The sequence below is a fragment of the Centroberyx gerrardi genome, chromosome 24, assembly GCF_048128805.1.
Source record: "Centroberyx gerrardi isolate f3 chromosome 24, fCenGer3.hap1.cur.20231027, whole genome shotgun sequence".
NCBI classification, from domain to species: Eukaryota; Metazoa; Chordata; class Actinopteri; order Beryciformes; family Berycidae; genus Centroberyx; species Centroberyx gerrardi.
The window spans coordinates 9,820,653-9,847,571 of NC_136020.1; the positions used below are offsets into that span (position 1 = coordinate 9,820,653).

The 26,919-nt window shown below is 44.7% G+C and overlaps 1 protein-coding gene across 1 annotated transcript in view; it reads right to left on the reverse strand.

Moving 5' to 3' along the window:
- Positions 1-26,919, reverse strand: part of snd1 (staphylococcal nuclease and tudor domain containing 1) — a 183,903-nt gene that overhangs the window by 148,745 nt on the left and 8,239 nt on the right. Inside the window, exons 5-11 of the mRNA XM_071905593.2 lie at positions 25,227-25,387; positions 23,571-23,662; positions 22,453-22,611; positions 22,000-22,106; positions 21,189-21,279; positions 15,184-15,288; positions 3,955-4,056 (exon numbers count right to left, since the gene is read on the reverse strand). Coding sequence (XP_071761694.1) covers positions 3,955-4,056; positions 15,184-15,288; positions 21,189-21,279; positions 22,000-22,106; positions 22,453-22,611; positions 23,571-23,662; positions 25,227-25,387 — 817 coding nt within the window. The remainder of the gene's footprint in view (positions 1-3,954; positions 4,057-15,183; positions 15,289-21,188; positions 21,280-21,999; positions 22,107-22,452; positions 22,612-23,570; positions 23,663-25,226; positions 25,388-26,919) is intronic.

Genomic DNA, 26,919 nt, shown 5'->3' on the forward strand with positions numbered 1-26,919 from the left:
GCTCTCTGGAGCAAAAATTCAGTGAAAGCAGTGGTCTTAGAGTCTTTGACTAATGCTTAGTGCTCCAAATCTGCCTCCATAGCATTTAGCGTTCTGAGACAGGATGGCAGTTAAGTGGGTCAACTCATCTGAACACTTTTACACATCTACACGCATCCAATTTGACAACTCAAATAAACCAAGGTAGCATAGATTAACATTAATGCCTCAAGGGTTAAGTATTGTGCCCACAAATAAACATAGTCACCTGTGGCGAGCCTGTGATCATTTCATCCTAATTACTTTCTTGTTGCCAAGGCAGCCAAAACGTGCAGCTTTTACCTTCAAAAACATAATCATAGTTTTTGAGGCTCTGCAATTATTGAGAAGAAAAAAAATAAGGGTGAAAGAGAGTTTTATTCTGAGCTCTAGCCTTGTGTCTTAGCAACAATAAAGGGAATGGGAGGGAATCAGCGTTCCAAAGCTCTTCCGTTATTGATTGTGCAGAGTGAGGTGGGAGGAGGCTGCACTGCTGGCAAATGGGCGAGGACTCTCCACTTAAACCTAACTCACTTCAAACGGCCTATAAGCACACACTGGGGAGGGCCCGCCTTCAATACTCATCAACTGCAGAGGAATACAGTGGCGTATATATTCAGCTTAATGATTGAGGAGGGGAGTGTGAGGCCAGATAGATAAATTGGAGGTCTTGGGAGAAACGCCAAGCAGTGAGAAAAACAAACAAACAAAAAAAAAATCATTAGAAAAAACCTCCCATACAGGGTGGCAAGATATCCATGTGACAGGCATGCAGTGTGATGCCAGCAGTAGTGGTGGTCGCCAATTGCCACTGATTCGGTGCATGCGTACACTGTAATCAACTGCAATCTAAACGGGGACAAACAATGCCAGGGTGATTAATAATGTGTTTAGCGCAAAAGCAAATGCAAACATGGAGAGTGGATCAATGGGGTGGACAGAACCCCTCCACTTCTCTGCAGCTCATAAAGAGGACCAGCCAACCAGAAAAGCTGCAAAATATCCTATAACGACTGACACACACACACACACGCACACCTTGAGGACATATGCTATCAACATACAGACACACAAACACCGGTGAAAACATGCACTCTCATCACACTTAAACACTAACTCTATTTGACACATACACAATCACTCATACGTTCCTCTCCAATACAGACTACAAACGAGGATTTGCCTCAGGCACAGAAGATTTTATCTCAGTAGATTTTTTTTTTAAACACTCAAGAGTCTAGGCAAGCGATACGATACTAACCTCATGTAAAACCAGCACACATAGATCTGAGTGAAGTTAGATATTGTGTGTGTGCATGTATGTGTGTGTCTTTGTGTTGCAGATGTTAATAGCATGTAAAATAGGGTAAAAGCTGAACAGTGGAGAGGAAAGACCTATCACCTCGCAGTGCATGATGGCAAGAATGCTGTTATTATTTTATTCCATTGTTGGCGTTGTTCCCATTCCCTGGCTTACATGCCATTATTACTGGCGTGCATAAACACATAACAGCCACCGAAGAAGGGTGCGTGTGCATGTGGTTGTGTGATGGGCCGTCTTTGAACCACACAATAAACAGAAAGTGCTGTAAAAACATGGATTAACACACATACACACACACACATATACACACACACACACACAGGTCATTGCGTTTTAATGGGGACTAACATGATGAACATGCAATTTTCTCAACAAGCCCAATGTGGGATTTTACACTCTCATTACATGGCTCAATATGAGGCTTGGTGTTATGACCCAGAGCCACGCACATTTAATCCTCATGCTACGGACATATTTTGTTCCGGTGCTTTTACACCTTGACGAGGCTCTACTCGCTTTAATCCCCTCATCGCTTCCCTCAAACCCCCCCCAGACTGGATTCAGACATCACAAATAAACAGCGCAATCATTATTCTCGCTTCACTCGTCGACGGCCAGCTTACGGCTGAATTCTCTGTCATTAAAAAAACATTAACGAGGATGATTAAAATGACTGTGATGAGAGGCTGGGATATGGATATGAATCTCACCCCTGTACTGAATGCCAAGAAGAACTCTCCCGGTTCTTGGCTTAGGGTGTGTGCATGCATTTGTGTTTTTCAGCCTGTATTGTATATTTATTTGTGTTCTGCACCCTTATGAAGGGGTGTGTGACAGGAATGTTTGCTCCATCTATCACCTGGGTGCTGTGCTTTTGACCTTTGCACTCGTTACAATTGCTTGTTTATAATAACAATCTAGGAATTTATGTCTATTCTACTGTTGCACTCATTGCAACAATGCCAGCTAGATAGCTAAAATGTAAAAAGCTGTATTTTCAGTGGTATGAAAACGTACTCTATCATTTGATTTTCAACATCCTTGCACGTTTTGCCACATCGATCAGTCACGTCCTTTTTGAGTTTTTAAGAGAAACAATAGGAGACTTTGTTTTGTGTGAGCTGGCTATTGCTTCTGAGCGTCTGATTTCACTATCAATTTAGGTTTATTATCAAAACTTGAACATTTATTCTCTTTTCTTGTTGTGGGTCTTAGTTTGTATCATGATTTGTTGTTTGGTCTGCTAGCTAGCTATTGCTTTCGGTTCACCTTTGTTTGATTTCAAGGTTAGAAGTTAGTTTATGTGAGTTTTAGTTTAAGTCGACATTGTTAAAACAACGCGACTGTTTATGCAGCACGTTGACTAACGTTACCGTTCGGCTTTGTTTAGTGTAAAAGCTGATTTCCCTTTGTTTACCATCTAATGCCAAGCGTTATCTAATGTTTGTGCCAGCAAGCAAGCTACCGTTGCTATTGTTACTGTAGCATGGAAGGTAGAAGTGTTAGGAGGCGTTGTTTTGAGTGAGATAACACTTCTGAGCAGTTTATTTCACTATTTATCAAAACTTTATATTGGAGCATCTATTCTTTTTCTTGTTTGCTGTTCTGTGGGTAGCCTTGAAATTACAGTGGAGACACATTCAAAGGACGTTCTGTGTGTGCACAACTGTGCGTGTGTGCGTGCGTGTGAGAGACAGAAAGAAGAAGTGGTAGAGAGAGATTGTTGATGGGGCGTGCAGTGCAATGTGGACCTGATGCACTGTAAGATTCACCTCCTCCGAGATGAAAATCATTTATAGGCCTAAGCAGGTTGTCTTGGGTCTTCTTGATTTTTATGATTGATGTGATGTCATCAGCTTAGCCTAGATATTGGGAATTATTGAAAATTTTGAATGTAAAATTGCTATACGTGGGTTTGATAGCTGTTACATTGGTCAACTTGACAGAGAAAACAGGTGGTTAAGCTAGTTTTCACCTGTTTTCTCTCAGACTACTATAGACAACTTCAACCCATGAAAAGACCTGGGGGGGGGGGGGGGGTTAATCTACACAGCACTGTATGTGTACATGTGTGCCAATGTAACGAGGGTGTCCTCGTGCCCGGCGCCGTGCTGGTGCTCTTTAGCTCGGCGCCGGGTCCTGCTGGGTCAGATGTGTGTAAATCACCGTGGGCCCCAGGGTGTAGAGCCCAGCAGATCAATAGACACAAGAGGGGGAAATCAACACTGCTTGTTTAATGGGGCGGCCTGGCCAATACCAAGCCCCAGGGCACCAACCTAGAGTACTTTGTATTCACACGGAGAGAGAGAGAAATGGACGTCTAGGTTGGGGCTTTAGAGATGAAGGTTTGGCTTAAGCGGTCAACGACTGGTGCGGGGGAGGGGGTGTGTGAGTATATATAGCCGCTGGGGGGGCTCTTCATCCTGCCTACCACTTTGTGTGAGTTTTCAAATGAATTTCGAAGGGCTATTGTCTCATTTGTCAACAGCCAATTAGAGGCAATCATGCTGATTCACATACTAAAACACCCCCCACCCTCAGCTGGCCTGGGGTTCCGATCTCCATGGCAACAGAGTGAATGGGAGCTATTAAGGGCCATCGCCGTTTCTTACCTTCTTCCCGATCAGCTTCTTCCTCATGAACTCGCGGGCCTCAAACATGTAGGGGATGTCGTAGAGCGGACGGAAACGCTTGTCTTTGTCCTTGTTCTTCTCCTGAAAGGCGGTGGAGAGGGAGAAGGATAGAGAAATAAGGGAGGAGGTCAGGAAGAGGATGTGGGGAGGGAGGGAGAAAGAAAGATGGGGAAGGAGAAAGTTATTCACTTTTTTTTATGTCAAAGCTTCCCGATCAGCTCAATGCATCCGCTGCAGATGTAGACCTTTCAAAAACACACGCAAAACACACACAAGCACCCCTCTCCACCCACACACACACACACACACACACTATAAGTCAGCTTGTTTGTTCCCTCTTCCTCTCTCCTTCAGTTCTGGACTCTGAACCCGCCACGGGATATTCTAGCATGAATGGCAGCATCTCTCTCCCTCTCTCTCTCTCTCTCTCACACACACACACACACACACACACCTCGGAAGACAAACAGACCCCTTGCTGTCAATACTGACACACACATACCCATGCACCTACAAAAAAATCAAAGTGCACACAGAAAGCAAGGACACACAGATGCAAACAGCGAAGGCATACACATTTTCTGTTAAACAGATACAGAAAAGCGGGCCGACACCATGTGCATACACACACACACACACACACACACACACACACACAGATAGTCACACGTACGCTCACAAAGCCACACACAAAAACTTCCCTCAATACACTCACCCACTCTCTGACAGGAGCAGGCCACAAATAGAACCTATTTGCATTTTCAAAGGAGGCTGAGGTTTTTTGTGTCGCTCCCAGTATCAGGGAGACAAACACACACACACACACACACATACACACACACACACACAGTGGCAGGTGCCGTTTTGGAGGGGCGGGATAAAAAAAATAATACAGCAAATGACAAAGACGCAGTGGGAAAATAAATGACAGGCGCTAACAGGCGGAATAAGGCTATGAATGACAATACCAGTGTGTTCGCCTCCCCTGCCCCTCCCACACCCTTCTATGAGCGCCATTATCTGTCATACACACACACACACACACAAGTAATACCCCCCCACGAACACATACACACAGGGTTGGATTCACTTCTCATTGCCTCTCCTCTTTTGGGGTTTTCTTTCATTTTTAATTCCCTCCCCAGTTGTTCAGGGCTGCCAGGTGTGGCATACAGATGGGCAGATGGATGTGGAGAGGGGACACATGGAGGGCAAAGGGTGTGTGTGTATGTATGTATGCGTGTGTGCGAGCTCGCGTGCATCCAAGCACATGTGCTTGTGACCCATTCAGGTCATTAGGACAGGCCACAGGGGGCAAATTCCGTTGGTGCCAAACAGAACGGGCACCAAGCCAGTGAAAGAAAAAAAAGAAAAAGATAAACAAACCGACAAACCCCACATCCTCGGCCAAGCAACCTTTCAATGACAAATCATTTTCCCTCCAGAGCGATGTTAGCGTTTCGGCTAAAGCTCAACCTGACTGCACAGAGGGCCTGTCGGATTGGCCTGGTAACGGAGCTCTGGAAACCACCAAATCTACCAGCGAGCAGAGTTCCCTTAACCTTGGTCAGAATGTAATAACCTTTGAGTCTAATAGCTTTTCCCTCTTCCTTTTCCCACTCCCATTCTTCTCCATTTTCGGAGATCAGCGCAGCATGGAACCTCAGAGGTGGGTTAATCTCACACATGGCCGGTGGAAATCCCCCGCCACTCAGCCAATAGCCGTTGTCCTCCATTTTGTGTCTGCCGGGGCTTATCGTCGGAGTCTTTCATCCCTACCGAGTCAGTTGCGGTGGGATGATGGGGCCTTTCAGGAGCACTGCCAGGCAGGAATCTTCCATTTTGTGCCCGAGCGGTGGACTTAGCACTCCACTGCACGGGATGAGGATAACTTTTTTACTTTTAACAACATTGTTTGGGTAAAATCCTCCATTTTGGATCTGCAGTGGTTTATCGCCATGCATTCCATTAAAGGGAAATTCACAGAGGGGATGGCGGGCCTCTTGCGTCTGGGGAGGGTTTTACATGTGGCCTATTCATGGCAGCCCTCCATTTTATGTCTGCTGGGGGGCCATTAGTGCACAGACAGTCTCGGGTCAAGGTGGCGGCACAATTTTAACAGGGAAAAGTAGAGAACGAATATAAGAGAAAGAGGGGGAAAGACTAAAAATACGAAAGTAGAAATCATTTCTGGCTAATGAGGTGTTTCATGGTGGAAAGGGAGCCATGTCGGAGAGGGCAAAGAGTGTAAATGTCAGCGCTACATGCCAATTAGACACAAGGAGTGGAGATGGAGAGAAGAAGCAGAAAAAAGGTACTAGTCCTGCTTCCTTTAGAAGCTCTACAGGAGAAGGAGAGAGGCTGTGAGCGGAGGACAGCAAGGAGATGGACAGACAGAGGGTTAGAAATAATGGACAGAGAAATAAGGAGAAGAGCTGGAAAGAAAGAAAACAAGGGAAAACGAGAGGAAAAAGTTTTCAACTAAAAACAGAGGCAGACAAGAACATGTTGGTGCTCATGTTCTCCAGACTAAAAATAGTCAAGTCCAAGTCCAACGTGACCAATCAGACAAGTTTGACCTTGTCTGAGCTGGTGGTATTCTGGTCACCATGGTGACGACAAGCAAAAAGGTGAGGGGGAGACTATGTTTAAAACAAAAAAGACCAGTATTGGTTTTTAAAGGGCAGCCATCAAGAGCTTTAGCATGGCCAAGAATCAATAAAGACCATTGATTGCTACAGCTGGCCAATATTTCACAATGGGCCTGGCCTACTTTGTGTTCTAACTACACAACGGATCCTTTCCTGTGGCTTTTCCTATTCAAAGGGACATTAAGCATTCTCTGACAGCTAAGTGCTTTTCAAACACTTGGAAAATAAACGTGCCACCGAGCCAGTCAAACAAAACAGAAGCAAGGCTGTTCCGCTTTGATCGGTATGTAAAAAAGTGGATTGTGACATCTTCTAATCTTTGACTAAGAGACCTACTGATTTCAACTTTCAGTCACAAGGCACAACTAGACTAACCACATTAGCATCATTAAAGTACTTAAGCCGCACTCAGTGTAATTCATCCATAAGTAGTGATGATGCAGTTGTGGGAAGGTTATAGAAAGAGGAAAGAGTCATTGCCATGTCTCAAACGTGACCCAATAACAACATTTTGCTCTCACTGCCCTCGGGGGGAGTTCTGTGCTATTTGGGGTAAATTCCCTTCGTTCCGAATTACCCGCTACGACTCGGGAATCATCTATGACTATTGCAGAGGCATGACGCTAGCTGGATTGTACAGTGTCGCAGGGCTGCAGGGGGCCGGGTGGAAGTGTGTGGATGCCACTGCTGGGAGCATTTGCGGCTTCTCGAACTTAAAGGGTGAAATCATGACTCAGGAGCATGTCATGCTTTATGATGTTTGGCTGTGGTGTTGGTGGAATTGTACAGTATGAAGCCTTGGATTCGTATATAATGGATTGAGCGGAGTGTGTGATTTGTGTGTAACCTATATTTTGAGTGAAATAGATTGGTGTGTGCATGCGTCCCAGACAAAGTGGACATTACTTTTTGATTAAGCTGTGCACTGGGAGCCTCAGACAAACAGTCAACATTTACTACTGTATGCATAATAACCTCACTCCGTAATGCATTAACATTAAATGAAATGTCTACAGAGAGTTGGAGGTGTGTGTGTGTGTGTGTGTGTGTGTGTGTGTGTGTGTGTGTGTGTGGGGATGGGGGCAGTGAGAGACTGAGGGCACACACTTCCTGAAGCAAGAGCAAAAAGGATATAACCGGTTATATAAAAACACAAAAAGAAAAATATGCCCAGCTATTTGTAAACTCACACTGCACTTAGGCCACACACAGCACAGAGGCATAGAAACAGCCTATTCTATTATTAGCTTTACTTCATTTTCTGTCTAAAGACAATCCAATCCAACCACCGTGCCTAATTGCCTATTTCGACAATCACATCTTGAGACTGAACACCTACTGTACTAAGCATAATAACGCAATCAGAAATATGCTAGAAGAGTCAAATAATTATTGGAGAGGTTCATGGTCAACTTGGTAATTTATCCATTTGAATAACAATGTTCCGCAGAGAAAAAAACTGAAAAATTGAAAAATACTATAACAATCAGTAACTATTGTTGCAGGAAATGATAGTGTTTCACTAAAAACGTCCCTGTGTATCTACCTGGTGCTATGCTGTAAACCACTGTCCCAACAGCTAGAAAAATGTAAATACAATGAAAACTCATTATCTGTCGTTATTGCTCAGCTGCCTTAAAGGAAAAAACAAACATTTACAGCATAATTGCCTACAACATTGCCTATAACATAGGAACCATTTTAAACCACAGCATCGACTGGAACAGATACTGTGATGGACCCAGAACCAAAAGCCTTCAGCCCCGTAATTACAAAAAAGCATGTGCTTTGTGGTAAGCTGTGACCAGGTTGGTGCAGGTTACCTTATTGGGGCCATTGTGACAAGTGGTGGCTTTAAGTAGGCCTACACTCATTTAAATTGTGCAGTAACAGTAAGGGATGGTCACAAATAGGCCTAATCTATGATCTGTTATTTAGGCCTGTTCTTGACTGTGTGGACCGTAGCTTTTCTTAGTATCTTGGTGGGAAAATTCTACATTTTTTATTGACCATGTCAAATAGCACAATGAGACATTCTGTGCTTGCTGGGTTCCAGAGTCAAACTCTGTTTTATTCATTTGCCAACCCTTTGATTAGAAGTTTATATATGTACAGTGGAGTTTTTCTGAATTTTTGTGGCCGACAGACCAACCCTACCTACTAACCCTACTGACCGACAGAGTGACTTATACGAGCTGCTGGTTGCAGCTAAAAGCTCTGAAAGACTGCTGTAAACATTGAAATTTTGAAAGCACAGTGCAAATTTGGATAGCTTACACTGGGTATATAATCAACATGCTGCATCCATCCTGAACAAAAAGCTCCCATTTAACAGTGATCTGTGTCACAACAAATTGCATTCTACAGCGATTTCAGTTGGTATGCGCTTTGTGCTCTTGACAAGAGATAACCTCCATCTCTTAATAGTGAGTCATATTATCTTCTAATTTTCTACTTTGTATAGAGCACAATGAATTGCCTATTCAAGTAGTCATTCAGAGACAAGAACGACACGAGTACCATTAAAAAAAAAAAGAAATATTTGCACATCACTTCCCGATATAACTTACTCCCCCTGCACACAAAAACAAACACAACCAAGTTGAGTCCTTGCTTTTTGACCAGTGACATAACAGCCAAATAGAGGAATGGGGGCAAAAACTTTCATCCAATGGTGAAGAAGGATGCTGGCCCCCGGTCTGCTTTAACCAGCCAATGGTGCATAAGATGAGTCACGGGGTGGGTGACCCTCCCCACTCCCCCTCTCCCCAAACTTGAGGTCAATGCACTATGCCAGGCTATGGGCATGCTGGGGGCACACACATGGTCAGACATAAGAACTGGAGGATGGGGGCAGGAGAGGGAGGGAGAAAGACAAGGAGAGAAGAGAAGGAGGGGAGAGGCAGGACATGGTGGCAAAAGGAGAAAACAGTTGAAAATTAGCTGCTGGCTATTATAACGTTCCACCACCATACATCTGCCATTTCTAAATTATTTTACCTCAACCTTTTCTGGACCCTGGTGTCTTGACCTGACTTGAAGATGTGAAATAAGAGTTCAATATGCAGAGACTGGCAACAAGACTGTATTACTCTATGGCTATTGTTCAAAACAACACCACAATATGTGAAAAGGCAGCTGGTCCACAACTAAAAAATTTATTTGTTTTGGGACTAAACAAAACTGTATTTTCAGACTTTTCCAGACTATGTGATGCACTCCCCATACTTATGAAGACGTGGAAATTATCAAATTCTTTTCACATACTTTGCCAGACTTTCCAGACCTGCGTAGGAACCCTGCTAAAACTGGCGTATTTACAGAAATGCTAATCAATGTGCACTGTTCCTGTATAAAAATAAACCTAATAATATGAAAGGAAAAATAAGAGGGAGACAGAAGAAAGGAGCGAGGGGGAGAGAGGCAGAGAGAGAGAGAGAGAGATGCTTTATGGGAGCAGAGGCAGACAGGACAGAGAGACAGAGTGAGAGAGAGAGAGAGAGAGAGAGAGAGAGAGAGAGAGAGAGAGAGAGAGAGAGAGAGAGAGAGAGAGAGAGAGAGAGAGAGAGAGAGAGAGAGAGAGAGAGAGAGAGGTATTGTGAGGCTAAATCATCTACAAAATAAACACACACACACGCAGGCGGACTACAGAGGGGTTAGATGAGTAGGCAGGGCTGTATAGAGTAGTGTGGGGATGAGCCATAGCCGCTGTGTGTTGCTTTATATAAAGGACAGAGAGTTGACCTCCCTATGTGCTCCGTCAGCGCTGCCCTTAACCCTACTTAAACCACATAAGCACGCATACATACATTACAACGGATGAAGACACACACACACACACACACACACACACTCGAGTCTGGCCCCGTGTGCATTGTCGAAGCGCATCCACATCCAAACAGACACACAAACACACACACACTATGTGAGGGAGTGGGTGTAACAGTGAGTCATTGAGTAGCACCGACATCTCTCCCCACTTGTGTTTGTACTGGGCTTGTCCTGCTGCAGAGAGAGAGAGAGACAGGATTCAGAAAGAGAGAGCAAAAAAAGAGGAGGGGGGGTGGAGGAAGAGAGAGAGAGAGAGAGAGAGAGAGAGAAAGAGAGAGGAAAAAAGCTGACTCCAACTCCCAAGCTCAAAATAACTCACATCTGAAAATACACCACAGCAACCACACAGGGGAGGAGAGGGAAGGAGGGAGGTGGGACCGAAACGAGAGAAAGAGGAGAGAGAGGAGAGCAAGTGAGGAAAATGATGTCCCATGGTTCGCTGCAACCAGATGCCATTGGTCCACCCATCTGTCAATCTGAATGTAATGAGAGTATAGTCACAGGGGAGGGAGAGAGGGGGGGAGAGACAGAGAGAGAGAGAGAAGAGAGATATATGGGGGGTGTTAGGAGAGTAGAAGAAAGCAGAGGAGAAGGGAGGAGGAGAGGGGGCTGGCAAAAACTGTCACAGTTCATCTGTGCACTGGTACATCGCATCTGGCCTTGGTACCCCCAAATAGCATACACACCCAAACACACACACACACACACACACAAAATGGCCTGGCAAGCAGAATGCAGGGTCAAACAATGCATAAACTCATCCAGACAGGCACAGATAATAATGACAACTGGCACAAGAAAATCCCTACAGACCTCTACAGAATGCAACACACACACACACACACACACACACACACACACAGTGTTGTCACAATACCAAATCTTTGACTTTTGTACCTCTGGAGATTTCATGGGAGGTTCCAGGAAGGGCTGCAGTGCTAATATGCATGCATATGGTGTGTGTGTGTGTGTGTGTGTGTGTGTGTGTGTGTGTGTGTGTGTGTGTGTGTGTCTATATACACACGTACAGTACATGTCTGTGTAATCCCTGTTTGTGTACACACTAATGTCAGTTTCCAAGATGTTTCCTGACACAAGCTAATGCAGCTTAACCAAGCATGTCTGTGTGTGTGTACTTGTGCATGTGTGTGAGTTGCACTGCAAACCGTGACAATGTCTGTGTGCGAGTGTCTGTTTGCTGCATTGTAACCAACAGGATGGCCAACTCAAGACGGTGCTAGCCAACACGCTGTCAGTGTGTGTACAGCGTCTGGCAGGGAGATGCCGGCTGTGACCCCTCACCCATGACCCCGCCTTGACCTGGAGGTCCTGCATCACCCCTGTTTGTCAGGTTATGACTGTATGTATGTCCACTAGCACACTTTCACATTTAGGCATGGTGGGAAATTTATACTAACCACATGTTTTAGCCATGATTGGTAAGTTTTTCTACTCCACCAGCCAATTTGGTAGGTGGCAAACCATCATTTTGAGATCCTATTCCATTCTAAAAATGTAGTTGGTTGGCAAAATGGTTGAAAGTGTCCAGTAAGTTTTGGAATGTAACAGGTTTCCTACACTGCATTTAAGCTTATTTAGCCGAGGCAAGTGCTTTTGGGAGCGGCCGAGTCCAGAAAAAGGAGCACTGGCCCAGCTGGCGAGTGCGACTGGGCAGCAGATTCTCAATCCCATGCATGAATCCACACCAACATTTAGTTAAGGTGTCACAGAAATATCAGCGCTTCTCAGTCAGTTGCCTGGATTCTGTTTCTCGGTTCCACCGGTTCCATCTGCTCAGGCTCATCGCTGCCTCAGCCTGCCTATCGGAACCCTGCACCGTTGCCATGGCGCCAACGCTCAAAGCTGAGGGACAGTGTTACAGACAGGCAGGCAGCTCTTTAGCTCACTGACAGAAGTAGCTAGCCAATGTAAACAACACCAGCAGCAGCACTGCGAACGAACCTCATCCAAAAAACGAAATGTAGTGTTTCTTTGCAAATGTACCGCCACATGCAGGGAAGAAACTGTCCTCCGAAAATTATGAAGAAAAAAAAAAAAAGAGTAAGCGTGTTTGTAGACAGCTGTAAGACCAGTAGGGACTGGCTATGTACAGATAAACTCACTCTGTGGTGTGCAGCCTAACAGTAAATTAGTAATATAATGTATAAATGTAATATAATATATATAATTTTAAAGAATGATTTAGCTTGTTCAACATGAACATTACATTACTTATACTGAGCTAGTAATAATAAAATATGACATGCAAAAGAACACACTTGTGATTTTTATGCATGTATAATTTTAGAGCATGACCTGCCTCGTTAAACTTGATTACATTATCTATACTGGGCTAGTAATAATTTGTCTGCACTAGCAGAAATTTCGCTCTACTTGCCCGGTGGGCTAGTGCCAGAATCCTTAAGTTCCACTCCTGTGTGTAGACACATCAACAGAATAACATACTGACACATGCAAGCTATGTGTAGGAATACAATCAGACACACAGACAAACACACAAGAACAAATAAACATGCATGAAGTGCAAGCAACGACAATACAATACTGTAACAATATAACAGGCACAAACATTCACATCTGGGCTCACTCTCCCAGGCTCCCTCTAACATATGACAGCGTAATGGAGCACAAAACGCATACTGTCGCAGCATCTGGTACAGGCAGAGATAGAGAGACAGAAAGAGAGAGCGATGGATAGAGAAGAGAGAAAGGCAAGGAGAGACAGAGAGAGATGGAGAGGCAACTGAGAGTAAGAGTAGGAGAGAGACAAAGAATAGAGTGGAGAAAGCAAAAGGACAAAGAAAGGAGGAGGGAGAGAAAGGACGCCAAAAAAAAAGTGTGAAATAAGTGGGAGCAGGAGATGGAGAGAGACACCGAGAAGGGGAAGGACCAGGCCTGAAGAGAGTTGGGAGCAATAGGCGTGCAATGGAAGATGCAAGAGAAAGGGCAGAGAGACAAAATGGAGAGATGTTGTGCCCACAAGCTTATTACAACCACAGAGAGCAGAGGAGCACGAACACACACACGAAGGGCAACGATGCAGGTCAACAATCTGACCACGGCGCGCACACCCAGAGGGAGAGGACGGCAGGAGGAAGTGATTGTGGAGGAGGAGGAGGGAGAGGAGGAGAGAGAACAGAGGGAGGGAGGGAGGAAGAGATACAAAGCACTCTCTTAATGATGCAAGGCAGTAACGATGCCAGGGGAGAGAAAGAGAGAGGGATGAGGGTGAGGATGGCGGCTCGGGGGAGAAAAAAAAGAGGATAGAGAGAAAACGAGACTAGACAACTAGACAATAAAAAGGAAAAGATAGAGGAAAAAGCAAACCATAAAATGGCAAAGAGGCGAAAAGGGAGAGTCAATAAAAAACTAAAAAAAGAAAAAAATAAGGAGGCACTCTGCTGTCGGACTTGTAAAACCGTTTCCTCGACAGATGTACAACACTTCCTCTCTCCCTCTCAATACCTCTTTGCGCTTCTAGAGCACAGAGAACAGGGGTGCCTTGCTTATAAATGGATATTACAGTAAACACTAAAGAGGACTGGTTGTCAAGCAGTCTCAGACATGTTATAAAAAACAAAAAAAAACATGAAAAGTATGAAAAGTTTCATTCCAAAAATGTTACCCCCTCCTCTGACAAAATGACTGCTGGCATGCAACTGAAACTTACTATTGAAAAAAAAAAATGTTTTAGCTATCTTGAGCCCTTTACTTACAAAATGATAATATTTTAGAGGATGTAGTCATCTGTACTAAATGTTCAGCAATGAACAACTAGTCACACTTTTTTTTTTTCCCCCAAAAGGGATATATAGCGTTCTGAAATGAAACCTTTCAGAAGATCCAGCAATGTAAGTTTCAATCATACTGTGATCAAAAGGGCTTTAATTTGTGTTACACAAGGTACCAGGAACTGAGAGTCAAGCTGAATTAAAAAGTTAAAAGGATTCAAAGAAACACTATTGCTCCACATCCCTTGAACAATCAATAACTTCCTGGGTAATCGGTATGGAGGGAGGGGGGAGCAGCCAACACTGTACAGCCTCCTGTGTCTAGGTGCCAGAGTACACACTTGCACATTTTCTTCAGACATTGCCCATTGTGTGCTATAGATAGATATACGTCTCCCTGTTGTGACAACGTATGTGTGTGTGTGTGTGTTTTCACAGTCTTGAAGTGATTCGGAGGAAAAAAGGGGGAGTGTGGAGGGGAAAATCAATCGGCCTCGTTCTCTGCAGTGCTGCAATCTCAACCACTGGGTGTGTGTGAGTGTCTCCCTGCGTATGCATGTGCCCCAATTGCAGGGGCGCCACCAAGTGGTCAAAATGATCCCCACAGAGAGAGAGAAATGGATCAGGAAAGAGCTAAAAGAAGAGGGCATGAGATGTTGAAACAGACACAGAGAGACAAAGAGAGTAAAAGATTTGGGGAAAGGGATGTAAACGGTCATATCAACATTAGTCAGTAATTTAAATAAAAAGGGAAAAAAATCGAATTAGTCAGTGCTTCCCAGACAGCAGCGACTACAGTGCTTTGTGGATCTTCTAGCAGGCCTTGTTGACACAAGCTCTTCCAAAAATGACCATATTCAGTTACCCACCATTCACATAAAACATACAGACTCCCACACACACACACAAGCTGCGTGCAGACATACAATCAGACACACACACACACACACACACAAACACAGGTCTGTTTGTACCTCTCCCTCAATCCTGGGGGGCCGGATGCTGGACAAGTGGATGGTCTTGTACTCTCCTGAGTTGAGCTTTACCACCATGGCATCAGCGTTGACCACCTGCATCACCTAGAGGGGCAGAAGAAGAGAGAAGAGGGGGGAGTCAGTGGCATGGAGACAGTTTGGGGAATTCATGTGTTCAAGAGATCACACAGCAGAAAACAGAAGACACAAAACTCCATTAGAAATTAATTTAAGGGTCCGCAAACCCTGTAAATCCTAGGGGGGAAAAAAAACACCCTGAAAATGGAGAAGTGTTGGAGCGAAAGCAGGGCATGGTGTTTTAGTGAGTGAGTAAGCAGATAGATAGAAAGAAAGATGGGGAGTGAAGGAGCAGGTAAAGGATAAACGGAGAGGAAGAGATCTATTCAAAAGACGGGGGGAGAGTGACAGTGAAGCGCGTGTGCCGTCGCAAGCCGAAGGCATCGGGAGCGAGGTAAGGAAGAGTGAGCCTTGAGTGAGCCTTGAGTGACTGAGTGAGCGAGCGAAAAGTCCCAGCAGGCCGGCGAGGTTTGGAGGACAGAGAGAGGACGGTTTGCTGTCTGGGGGATTGGCACTAGGAGGGAGGGAGGGAGGGAGGGAGGGAGGGAGAGAAACAGAGAATCACAGTGCTTTTAAAACACCAGCTGCCTAAAACATCCTGTTAAAGATAGACTGGTATAGTATCGCATGGCCCTCTGCCCAAAAACACTGGCTAGCAACATTTTGTTCAGAAGACCTTTAGTAGTGTGACTCAAGACCAGGTTTCTCTTGAAAAAGAGATAGCATCTCAATGAGACAACCTGGTAAAATAAAGGTTAAATAAATAAAATAAATAAGACATAGACCAATGTATGTTTGGCATTTAGTCGCTAAATATTACCTATAAAATGTAGTGATGAAGTTAGTGACCGCAGCTTAGAACCCGTACAATTCAGGAGTTGGTGTGTGGACATTTTAAGCTACAGCTGTCATCAAAGGAAACGTCCAAGGCCCAAGATAGTATTAGTCTAGTTTAGGACTAAAGCGCTGGCTGCCAATGAAGAATACTATTGACAAAAAGGCACTGTAGTCCTTGACTGGCCTTAAACAACTGTTCAATTTCAACTCAATATTGGCAAGTGAACTGTGTACTGGGATCTGACCACTAATGTTCTAGTCCTCTCATTTTACATTAATCTTTGAACTCATTGGTAAAAGTCATGGTCAGCTTCCATATTATTGGGGTGCGGAATTATTATCTGTGACTGCCCCAACTCAGTCTATGCATGTCCCCGTCTATCTGTGTGTGCCCTCCAAGCATGGAGACAGATTGGGGGTATAATGTGACTGAGATGGAGGAGGCATCCAAACCCAGAGCCTTTAAGTAGGCCGCCTGCGAGAGAGTGAGAAATCAATCGGCCAACACATGTAGACACCCACACTCACATTAAATGGCCTCATCATCACTCACAGCTGTAGTTGATATGTAGGCTGCGCTCTGTCTACAGACCAGAAAGTGAGAGATGCACAGGTGTGGGCCATGCATCAAGCTCAATTCGGAGTGTGTGGGTGTTTGTGTGCGCCTGAGTGTGTGGGGGAAAAAAACTCAACGCCACCACATCCGCTTGTGTCATTAAGACAAAGCCGAGCCTTCGCGATGTACTGTGTAGCGGACACACATCCAGGTGTATTAGCCTCATCGGAACATTCATTATTCCATGAAAACAAATCAGACTGCCATTGCATTTGCCACCAGAGAGCAGAAATTAGACCAGCCCACATGCTAAATAGGCTGTGCACAACAGCAGCCAAAATACATCATACACTAATCACTGAGCTGAGTGGGAGAGATGGATAGAGAGACACAGGGAGAGAGACTGAGAGGGGGGAGAGATGTAATGAGTAAGTGCGAGAGGGAGCGTACACGCACACACACGCATATACACATGCACACACACACACACCAGCCTACACAAATTCACACTGTAACAAGGTCATTTTGCGGCCTGCCTAAATAAATAAAGTGCAAGAGAGAGAATGTGGCAGGAGCAGAAGAAAATGGCTGAGCGTTTACTGGCTAATTATCAGCCGGGGGAGGCGAGGCAATGAAGGAGGCAAAGGAGGACAGATCAACACACACAGAGACAGAGGAAGAGGAAGATGGAGAGAGCCAGACACACAGAGTATAATGGAGGGGAGAAAGCCACAAAGGAGGGACTGAGCAGCAGTGATAAAGAAAAAGGGAGGAAGAGCAGGGAAGACAGGGAAAAAAAAAAGAGTAGTGGAAAGCTGTGGCACCGTCTTTCAGTTTTCTGAAAGACGGTGAAAGATGGAGAAGGGATAGAAAATAGAGCAGAGAAGTCTTTGCAAAGTAGCTGCCATGAGGGACGAGCGAGCAGGCAGAAAGACAAGCAGGCGGGCAGCATGACTCATTGGTCTAATCTGAGATTGGATTTAGGTGATGGGGATCTACTGCCACCCTCTGGCCGTGACCAATACGACATCTGCAGTGGCCAGGATCAATCATAGCGCAAGGAGGGATCTTGGCTGGAGTTGGGGAATATGTTTGTTGTCAATCGAACCCATTAGCTTGGTTTCTACTACAGGGCCAAACACAAGCTTAGACTTAGACTTACTCATTACTCATGTCAGAGCATCTCCCCCAAAAGCAACATTTATGACGCTCTTTATATCTTGCTGCCAGTCGAGATGATTTGTCACCGAAGCTATATGGTTTCACACAACCTAATGCTGCGTTTGATGCTGTGATAAACACCTCGAGCTGGCTTGTAGCCCCTTGGCCCTGCTGTGAACAGTGGCTAATGAGTAAGTAATGCTTTGCGAGGACACTATCCTGGGACGGGTACCAATAGTCTAAAGAGGTCCTCTCACCTAATCTTCATTCCATTTGGCTGATTTTAACAGGGACACGAACCAACAGTCTCAAGACGCCATTCTCTCCTCATCTTTCCCCTAAAGTGATTTTTAATAGTCTAGAGGCCTTCTGACATTTTCTCCAATCCGTTTGACTCATTTTAACTGAGATATGTACCAATAGCCTAAGGAGACTTTCTCACCTCATCCATTTCCCTCTTAACCAAATTTTAATGTACCAATAATCTTAAGAGGCCCTCTCATCTCACTTCAATTCTCCCTCTGTACCAATAGGCTAAAGACGACTTCTCTCCTCGTCTTTTTCACTCCCAACTCATAACTGCAAACTACATGCAAGTTTCACACAGATCAGCAACATTCACACTACACACCGGTGTTGTCAGAGTAGGACAATTGTGTAGATCAAGGCCTATGGGCAACTTCATATGGACTTAACCCAAATGAAGCACTGCAGCACACAGACACTGTTATGCTTCTTTGATTGCACTTTAATAATGCAGCATAATCCTTATGCCTTTTAGTATCCCTGCGCTCCAGTTTAACCAGCATAGTGTCATGGATTTGGTGGACCTAAAAGCCACTGCAGCGCACACAGTGTGTCCTTCTCAGGAGATGACATGGTAGTGATGAGAGGTTGGCAAAGGGGTTTACACCACGTCACCTTTTATCCATCATCTCAGCAGGTCAATGGTCACCCAGGGGAGAGGAGTGGAGAGGAAAGGAGGAGAGAGGAGAGGAAAGGAAGAGGAGAGGAAGACTGTTGAGACGTGGCCTACATCCGCCTCTCTGGTCCCGGTAGGGATGAGAAGAGAGAGAAACAAGAGAGACAAAAAGGAAGATGAGTCAGCAGGATTGACTCATGGGGATTGGGGCTGCTCTACCTCTCCACTCTATCCATCACTCAGATAATAAAAAGTGAAAAGTGGAGTGGACGAGAAGAAGAGAGTGTATGATGATGGGATAGATGGATAGATGTCTCAGAGTGTGCTGCAGTGTTGGGTGATGAGTAATGTCACCGGGATAGATGGATGTACTGTGGGCCAATGACAGGCCAAGGTGACCTTAGACTGTTCGGTAAGGACTTCGCCTCAGCACAGCTCAACCAGTTGCAGGGTGGATCTCTCACTCACACAGCCTGAGCAATCCAACATGGCATTTCCCCTCAGACTGAAGAGGCAGAACTGCCAGCCTGCCATTTGTTTAATGGAGAGCTTCAGTGTCAAGTGGTCCCAACGCTGTTTGAGAGGCCTTTCACTCCATCATGAAATGTTTTCCAAGGGAATGTCTGATTCAGCAGATCCCAAAACACACACTTACCCTCTCCTCTACCCAAATAAAACCAGGCAAGGTGACATTATGGAGAAGGGTTTTTTTTTGCCCAAGGTGCGGTGGCTCAGGAGCGGCCGATAGCTCGCTAATCCCTAAACAAACTGACTAACGCACCGGCAGCTGGCAGCAGCAAGCCTCCTCTGTGGCTCTTTGGGGTTGAGCAGTTGGAAGGGAGAGAGAGGAAGGAGAGGACAAAGAGAAGAATCCCGCTGAGATCAAAAGTACATCAAGGTTCAACTGGGGGCGTCAGCAGTGCGGCGCCGCATCTGCAGAAAACAGTGCTAGGAAACAAGAGCAGGAGAGGACGGCGCATAGTCCCATGGATCTTGATGAGGTGGTTTTTCTGACTGTCAGTTCTTTTCATCCTCCTGCCCCTCAGTCCTTCTATACCACCCTGCACACACACATACCCCTCCAAATTCTTCTACAGCCCTCTCCCTTGCTTTCTTTTGCCATCTTTCCACCTCTTTTTCCCTTCACCCTCCTGAGCTCACCACCAAAGCTTCCCTCGCTCCCCCACCCGCCCACGTCCAACCCCCCTCCATTCGCTCCCCGTCTTTTTCAGTTTTCATTTTGAGGAGGTTCAGGGAGATCTGAGAGCGGCCCACACTGATAATATAAATGTTTTATCCTTTCTCTAGCCTCTTCCCTCTGACTCAGGGAAAAATATACATCCACATAGATTCTTTTTTTCTCCTCTCCTTCTTTATGTGTGTGCAGCTTCTCAAACTCATTCTGTAAGCAGATTGCCAAAGCAACACCTTTTATGTAACCCGCAGGCTAGCCATGAATTTTTCAGGGTCTTAAAAGTTCAGGGTCTGGAGGGAGCGGAGGGCAGATAAAAGACAAACTTTAGGGGTATTAAACCTTTTTTTATTCCTAAAGAAAAACATATCGGCTGAAGGGAAGCGAGCAGGGCAACTCAATTTCAAAATGCACACAAAGGAGACCAGATTTAAAGCTGAACTTTTTAGACTGGAGTTGCTTTACCGCATTAAAGCCGTGACTTGGAAACTATAATGTGTCATCTCATAGTGACAATGAGGTTAACGTATCGAGGAGTCCATCTCACTTCGTTTGAAGTAATGGGTGCTGACAAGGACTCTGTGTGTGTGTGTGTGTGTGGTGGAGAAGGGCGGCGGGGTGGACTCCCTTGTTCTTGATATTAAGGACACTAATTTGCCCCCCGGGCCCTGGCCAATAACCTCCAAAGCTAATATCTCTAGTTCTTGGCTTTTGGGGGTCGTTCTGTGCTACTGCTAGAGCATACGCCAGCGATTTGTCCCTAATTTGACTGGGGAGTGCTTCAAGGTTGCAGTTAAGCGCTCCTCCTTGTACCTTCAGTGAAAGGTGGGCTTTTTTTTTGGAGCAGTGGGGAGTGGAAATGTTAAAATGTGAGGTGTGAGGAGGACATATTTCGTTAGAAGCCTCAAAGTGGTTCTGCTTTTTGCTGCAGTGCTGAGAGAAAATTGGAAGTGCCGCAGTAGACATCAAGTGGTGGTAGCAAGGGAAACAGCCCCTTTAGCACTAAAGCCAAGTCTTCTTCATGATGGGTAATGTCTGCATGTCATGCTGAAAATTTTATACCATACTCCTGCTTTTTCTCTGTACTTTTCAAAGTTTAGTGAGGACTTTATAAGTGGCAGCAAGTCTATCCAAATTTAAAGACGTTAGTAGTTAGCTTATGTCAGGGGCAGGAAAACGGTCAGTAAGCAAGGACTACGCAGAGGCCACACCATTTTGGGAATGGGACACAGCGTATAAAAGCCACTTCAGGCTCTCACCTTGGCTACGAACTGTCTGTCCTTCTGGTCCAGGTTGGCTGTGGGCGCCACGTAGTCCTTCCAGATGCGGACCTTGCGCTCTTTAGCAGATCTGGTCAAGGACAGAATCACATCATCATCACTAATGATCCTCAACAACATCAGTCAGTTGTTATGAAATTAAGAGCTTAATCAAGTGACTAAAAAAAATGGCCCATTCAGTTGGAAAAAGCTACAAAAGCCAATTAAAATGCTAATGGTTAATTCAAAAAAGGAGTAGTCCACAGTCATTACTGCAAACTGCTCATTTGCCTTGAGTGGAGCATGAATATCATGACAAAATTGCATAATCAAATAGCAAAATAGCGTGAAATTGTTCTACTGAACTAATGCTAGCATTAATTTGTATACAATTATACATGTATAAAATTGTATTACATTTGTACAGTTCTTTTCTGTATTACACCTCACGAGTCTGCATGTACTCTCTATATACATCATATCTTTTACCAAGTCAGCAGGACAGATTTCCAGATTTCAATATACTGTCTGCTGATATGTCTGCTGGACTACTGCATTCTACAGCTGAAAATGTATTCTTTATAACAAATATAATATATGGCAGTGGTTCTCCGACCAGGCCTGAACAACAATATTTTGACACACATTTCTAAACTATGTAGTTGTTGAACAGATCAAGACCTGTTGAAAAAAAAAAAACCTTTTCAAAACTTTTCCCGACTCTCCAAACCACAGGAAATATGTTTCTGTGTAATAAAAAGTGATTCTGACTGTGGACAGCAAAGTGCTCCAGATGTGTATAGATGCGTACCGTTCAGCGGCTCGTAGTTTCTCGGCTCCCTGGGTGTAGACGGCCATGGACCAGTCAACGCAGCGGGCAAAGCCTTCCTTCAGCAGCAGCTCTGTGATGTTACCATTCTGAAACACACAGAAACAACAGGCACAGGTAAGACGCCACAGTTAAAAGCAGTAGTAGTGGGACAGAGAGTTTGAGTCATTGTTTTGCTGATTTCTGTCGTGGATTATGAATACCTAATACCTATACTTAAAAAGGAGAATCATCAGTCTGCTCTCCTTTCTTAGTATTTCATTGTTTTATTTAGACCGTAGGAAAGCAGCAAGGAAGAGAGCAGGGGAGATACAGGTGAGAAAGCTCTGGCAGGATTTCATCCTAGGTTGGTGAGGACACACGTGATTCCAGAGATTTGTTTTGCTGAGACCTTAACCACCCGACCATCTTTGGGCGCAGACTGCTGTAACTCACCGGGTGCAGGATGGTGCCCAGTATGATCTGGTTCGGGCAGCTCTCCAGGATGATCTGAACGTCTCTCTGCAGTAGACGGGACTCCGTGAAGAACTTGGCCTCAGCCGCAAATGCCTCCGGGCTCTCCGAACCGTCCGCCTCCCGCTTGAACGTCGGGCACTGGAGAGGAGAGAAGAGAAAACACACATGAATACAGACACAATCAACAAGTGTCACGCAAACACTTAATCCGATGTTAAATTGGATTATTGGCGGTTACCCGGTGTCTAATTTGTTTAGTTACATTGTTGTTACCGTTGAAAGAGAAAAACAGACTACTGGTGGATGCAGTGGACCGATTCCCAACACTAGCGACGGGAGGTGCTATTTGTATATCTTGTGGAGAGCCGTTTGATACAATCTGTGTTTTCTCATTGCGCTTCTGTGATCCCCTATAAACCAATGTCATCTTCCTGTACATATTTTCTTGTAAACAAGTGCGACAAAACACCAGACAGATCTAAACAAGAGAGGGACGACCAGCAGATAAGCCTTTTAACAGCGAGACAAAGAAACACCTTCAAAAGGATGTAATATCTTCAAGTGGGAGATGAAAAAGATTAGTTATCTTGAGTGGTCCTTTGGCAACGCTGGGCTCGGTGAAAAAGATGGATGGGGAAATTTAGTGGAGAGGATATAACACTGCTAGAACAAACACAGACTCGCAGGAGTGAGAAAAATGTGCCGTTATCATTTAAATATCAACCTTTTTATTATTTTTATTAGGGGAGTGGACAGTCTACCCCCCCCCAAGTACTTTATTAGTTTTTATAACAATGAAAAAGAGAAGGGAGAAAAAGGGTGTCAAGTTTGGAAATGCTGTCTTAATAGGAGCCAATTGATCTAGATCTGTTTACTTATTTATGTGCATGTCTTTATTCACCCATTCATGCATTTTTTTATTTGCAGACTTATTTTTGTTCATATCATTCTACGTTAAGGTCATCCCTACTTGCCGTTTGTTTTGTTTTTTTGCACTCTGCAAACTATGAAACAATCATTTGCAAAAACAGAAAAGATCAGCCCAACACACTAACATTGCAACGCATCTGTATATGCCGTGTGAGAGTGGTGGTTACCTTGACTCCAGACAGCATGACGGTGACCAGGTAGTAGTCGGGGAGGAGCAGAGCGCGCACGACACTGCCATCACGCACATGCTCAATGATGGCTGGGGGGAAGAGGGAGAAGAGAAAGTAGAGGAGTGTGTGGGAGAGAAGTGTGTGTTGAATTACTAACCATTCAAATTCTACAACACCCTAGGTGAGTTGCCTTCACTTCAATACTAATCGCTTCAGTTTGGACCCACTGGAGTTCTGTCTTTTCCAGATCCCGGCCCAATAAATTGCCCCTTTTAGTTTCACCATGTGACTGTTTGTTAGCCACATGAGTCGCTAAATTCACAGGTTTCCTCTAAAGGAGGCAGCATGAGGCATTGAGCCCTCAGGCTGGACTCCCCTATTTGTGGGTTAGACACAGTTAGCTTATGCTTACCTGTGTACCCACATGAGTATATATTTGCTATAGTGGTTGGCCCGGAAAAATATAGGCTGAGGATTGAAATACCACTTGTCTAGGATACAATCCATTTGCTGACGCATTCAGGAAAGCAGCCCCAATGATAGTCAGGTCAGACCCTTGAATCTTGAAGTTCATTTAATTTAAACTTTATTTATCCTGGGAAGATTGACTGAGCATGTATTCTCTTTTTCAGCAATGCTCTGCTTCCCACTCACACAGTTACAAACAGTGACAGCTGTGAGCTGCTGAGTACAGCCACAGTCCACTGAGCAATGAGATTCAAGTGCCTTGCTAAAGGGCCCCGCTCCAGTAGTTGATGAGGGAGGGGAGAGTCACAGTCTCCTTGGCAGACTGTGCATCTCCACTTGATGTTTTGACAATACTGCATGCAACATAACACAAGCCTCGAGGCGACGTTCATTTATTTGGAAAGCTTTTGAGGTAATACAAAGTATTTTGCTCTTCCAAAATCACATCCATTTTGATTGCTGCCCCTGACCTCTAAAATACCTCGAAGAATGAGACAGGAAGTGAGCCAGCTATGTGAAACACATTTCAGACCTAAATGGTGTTTTGGGATGGGCTCGCTGTGCGTTTATGTGTTTTTTTCTGTGTGTATCAGCCGTGTGTTTGTGTGTGCGTGTGTGTGTGTGTGTCTGGGGGAATAGGCAGAGGCAGGAGCCGACGAGAGAGGGAAATTGGTATTCCAGTTCTAGACCGCAGCAACTCAATGCAGGGCACATTTAAAGCGCTTCGGCTGGATTGCTGCCTCCAATTTTCAAACAAGCCTGACTGTCTCCCGTGAATGGTAAGAACAAGAAATAAAAGAATGAAAAAGCCTTCCCCTGTTCATTTTCCCATTCAATTAAAGGGTAGTGAAATGAGCTGAGCCGCTGTTAACGCCAGTCGCCCGGAATGAATGGAGTGGCGCATTACACCTCGGGTAGGCCAGAGATGAGAGACTGGAGGAATGAGCCGGTGAAGGGTGATACTGGGTGCCATTACGTGCCGTGAAGTGGATATTGAGAGCAAAACATCTCGAGCCAAAATGGTGGATTTCTCTCACAGGCTGCAAATTGGGCTTTTGTGGGAAAATAGAGGCTTATGTAACCTTGTGTGTTTTTATATGCCCGTGTCTGTGTGTTTCCTTGCCCAAGCTTGCTCTGTGTGAGTGTGTCCATGTGTCTGCTTGCATGCCCCCCTAACCCCGTTACCATTGACAGGTTTCTGGTGCATGGAGTCAACGAAGTTGCGGGGATTCTCGATGGTGTACTTGAGGTCGCGGATGGTGTGTGTGCCGCCACCCTCGCTCCACATGCCCTTCTTGGAAGCCTTGGACTGGTCCTCCAATTCACAGAGTCTGGCCTGCTCTGGACTGGTCACACACACACACACACACACACACACACACACACACACACACACACACACACACACACACACAAAAGTTTGAGACACTATAAGAGGCAAGGCTACAAAAACATTTCAAGCCCAGGACAGATGTAGATGTGATAAAACCAATATGTAAAAGCAAGATCTATACAACATTATTGCTAGACCTCAATCCATCTCAGTGTTTTGCTACTGCGTTTCAACCAAAGAAAACTGAAACTGAAACTCAGCTCAAACACTCACTCCCTTTCCAGGCCACTGTCATCTCCTCTAGGCCTATTTGCCTACAGCACCAATGTGAGGCCAGAACACCTGTCAGATGGCTAGCCAGCAGTTGAATTCATCAAGTTTCACTTTCATGATGAACAGATTGACACATTTCAAATGGCATTTTAACTGCTTTAATAAAGAAAACAAACTGAAAAGAAATCACCACAGCAACATGATTGTGTTGACTAAAATTAAACGTCATGAAATATCATGCAACATAGGCTTCTGTTCGTTTTTTATTGAGTAAAGTTGACATGGTAAGTTTGAGTTTCAGTAGCCTTGGGGAGTGAAGAGATTAACCGCTGTTGTAAGAGAACACTGCTGAACCACTGCTGTGATAGCTTGAGTGAAAGCGTTGCTGATAACCAGATTGTTAACAGCCTCTATGAAGATCAGAGGGTCTTTGAGCTCAAGACGCCGTTCGACAACCCCCTTAAAAAGAACAGGCAGCTAGCTTAGCCTGACAACAAGTCTCAATTAATTTCACGCCAGTTTGAAGGGGATAAATACCACATCTAACAAGTCTTATAAAATGGTTTTGATTTTAAGAGTTCCACCACTTGTTAGTTTTCACATGGCCTGGTCTTACATGCTTTAATTGCTCTGATCCAGCCTGTATTAAAACATGGGCTGCTCAGAGCCTCTTCGACATGCTCCATGAGGACAACTGCCTAGTAAGAACAAGGCCTTAGCTTAAATTATGTCAGGCTCATTAGACTGTATCAAATTAAAGCCACGCTTTTAATATTCTTGGTAAAAGAAATATGAAGCATAACTGTCATTGTTTTTTTTTTATTCTAACATGCGCAAGCACCCATTAAGATTTGTTTTCATTGTTATAAATGCTACAGTGCCTACGTTTTGGTATGGGTTTTAGAATGGCTTCAGCCTTGTTGCAATGAGTCCTGGATAAACATTGTCACTGCACTGCTGTGGTAGCTGTGGCCCAGCTGATAACCAGATTGTTACTGCTTCAAAAAAATATGTATCTGAGCAGTTTTTGAAGAGACAATAACAGTGTTTGACAGCTCCTTCAAAACAACCACGCAGCTGGCTACAAACGCCACAATTAATTCTACGCTGGCTCTCTAAAAAGTACAGGCTAATGCTTTTTGGGGGGTCCCTGTACGATTTTAATTATTCAGAACTTCAAATGGCCAACTCAATTCAAACTGGCTTTTGTTTTGCCAAGAAGCAAAGGCTGGCCGATTGATAGGGGAGTGGCGATGGTGTGGCTGGAGCTTT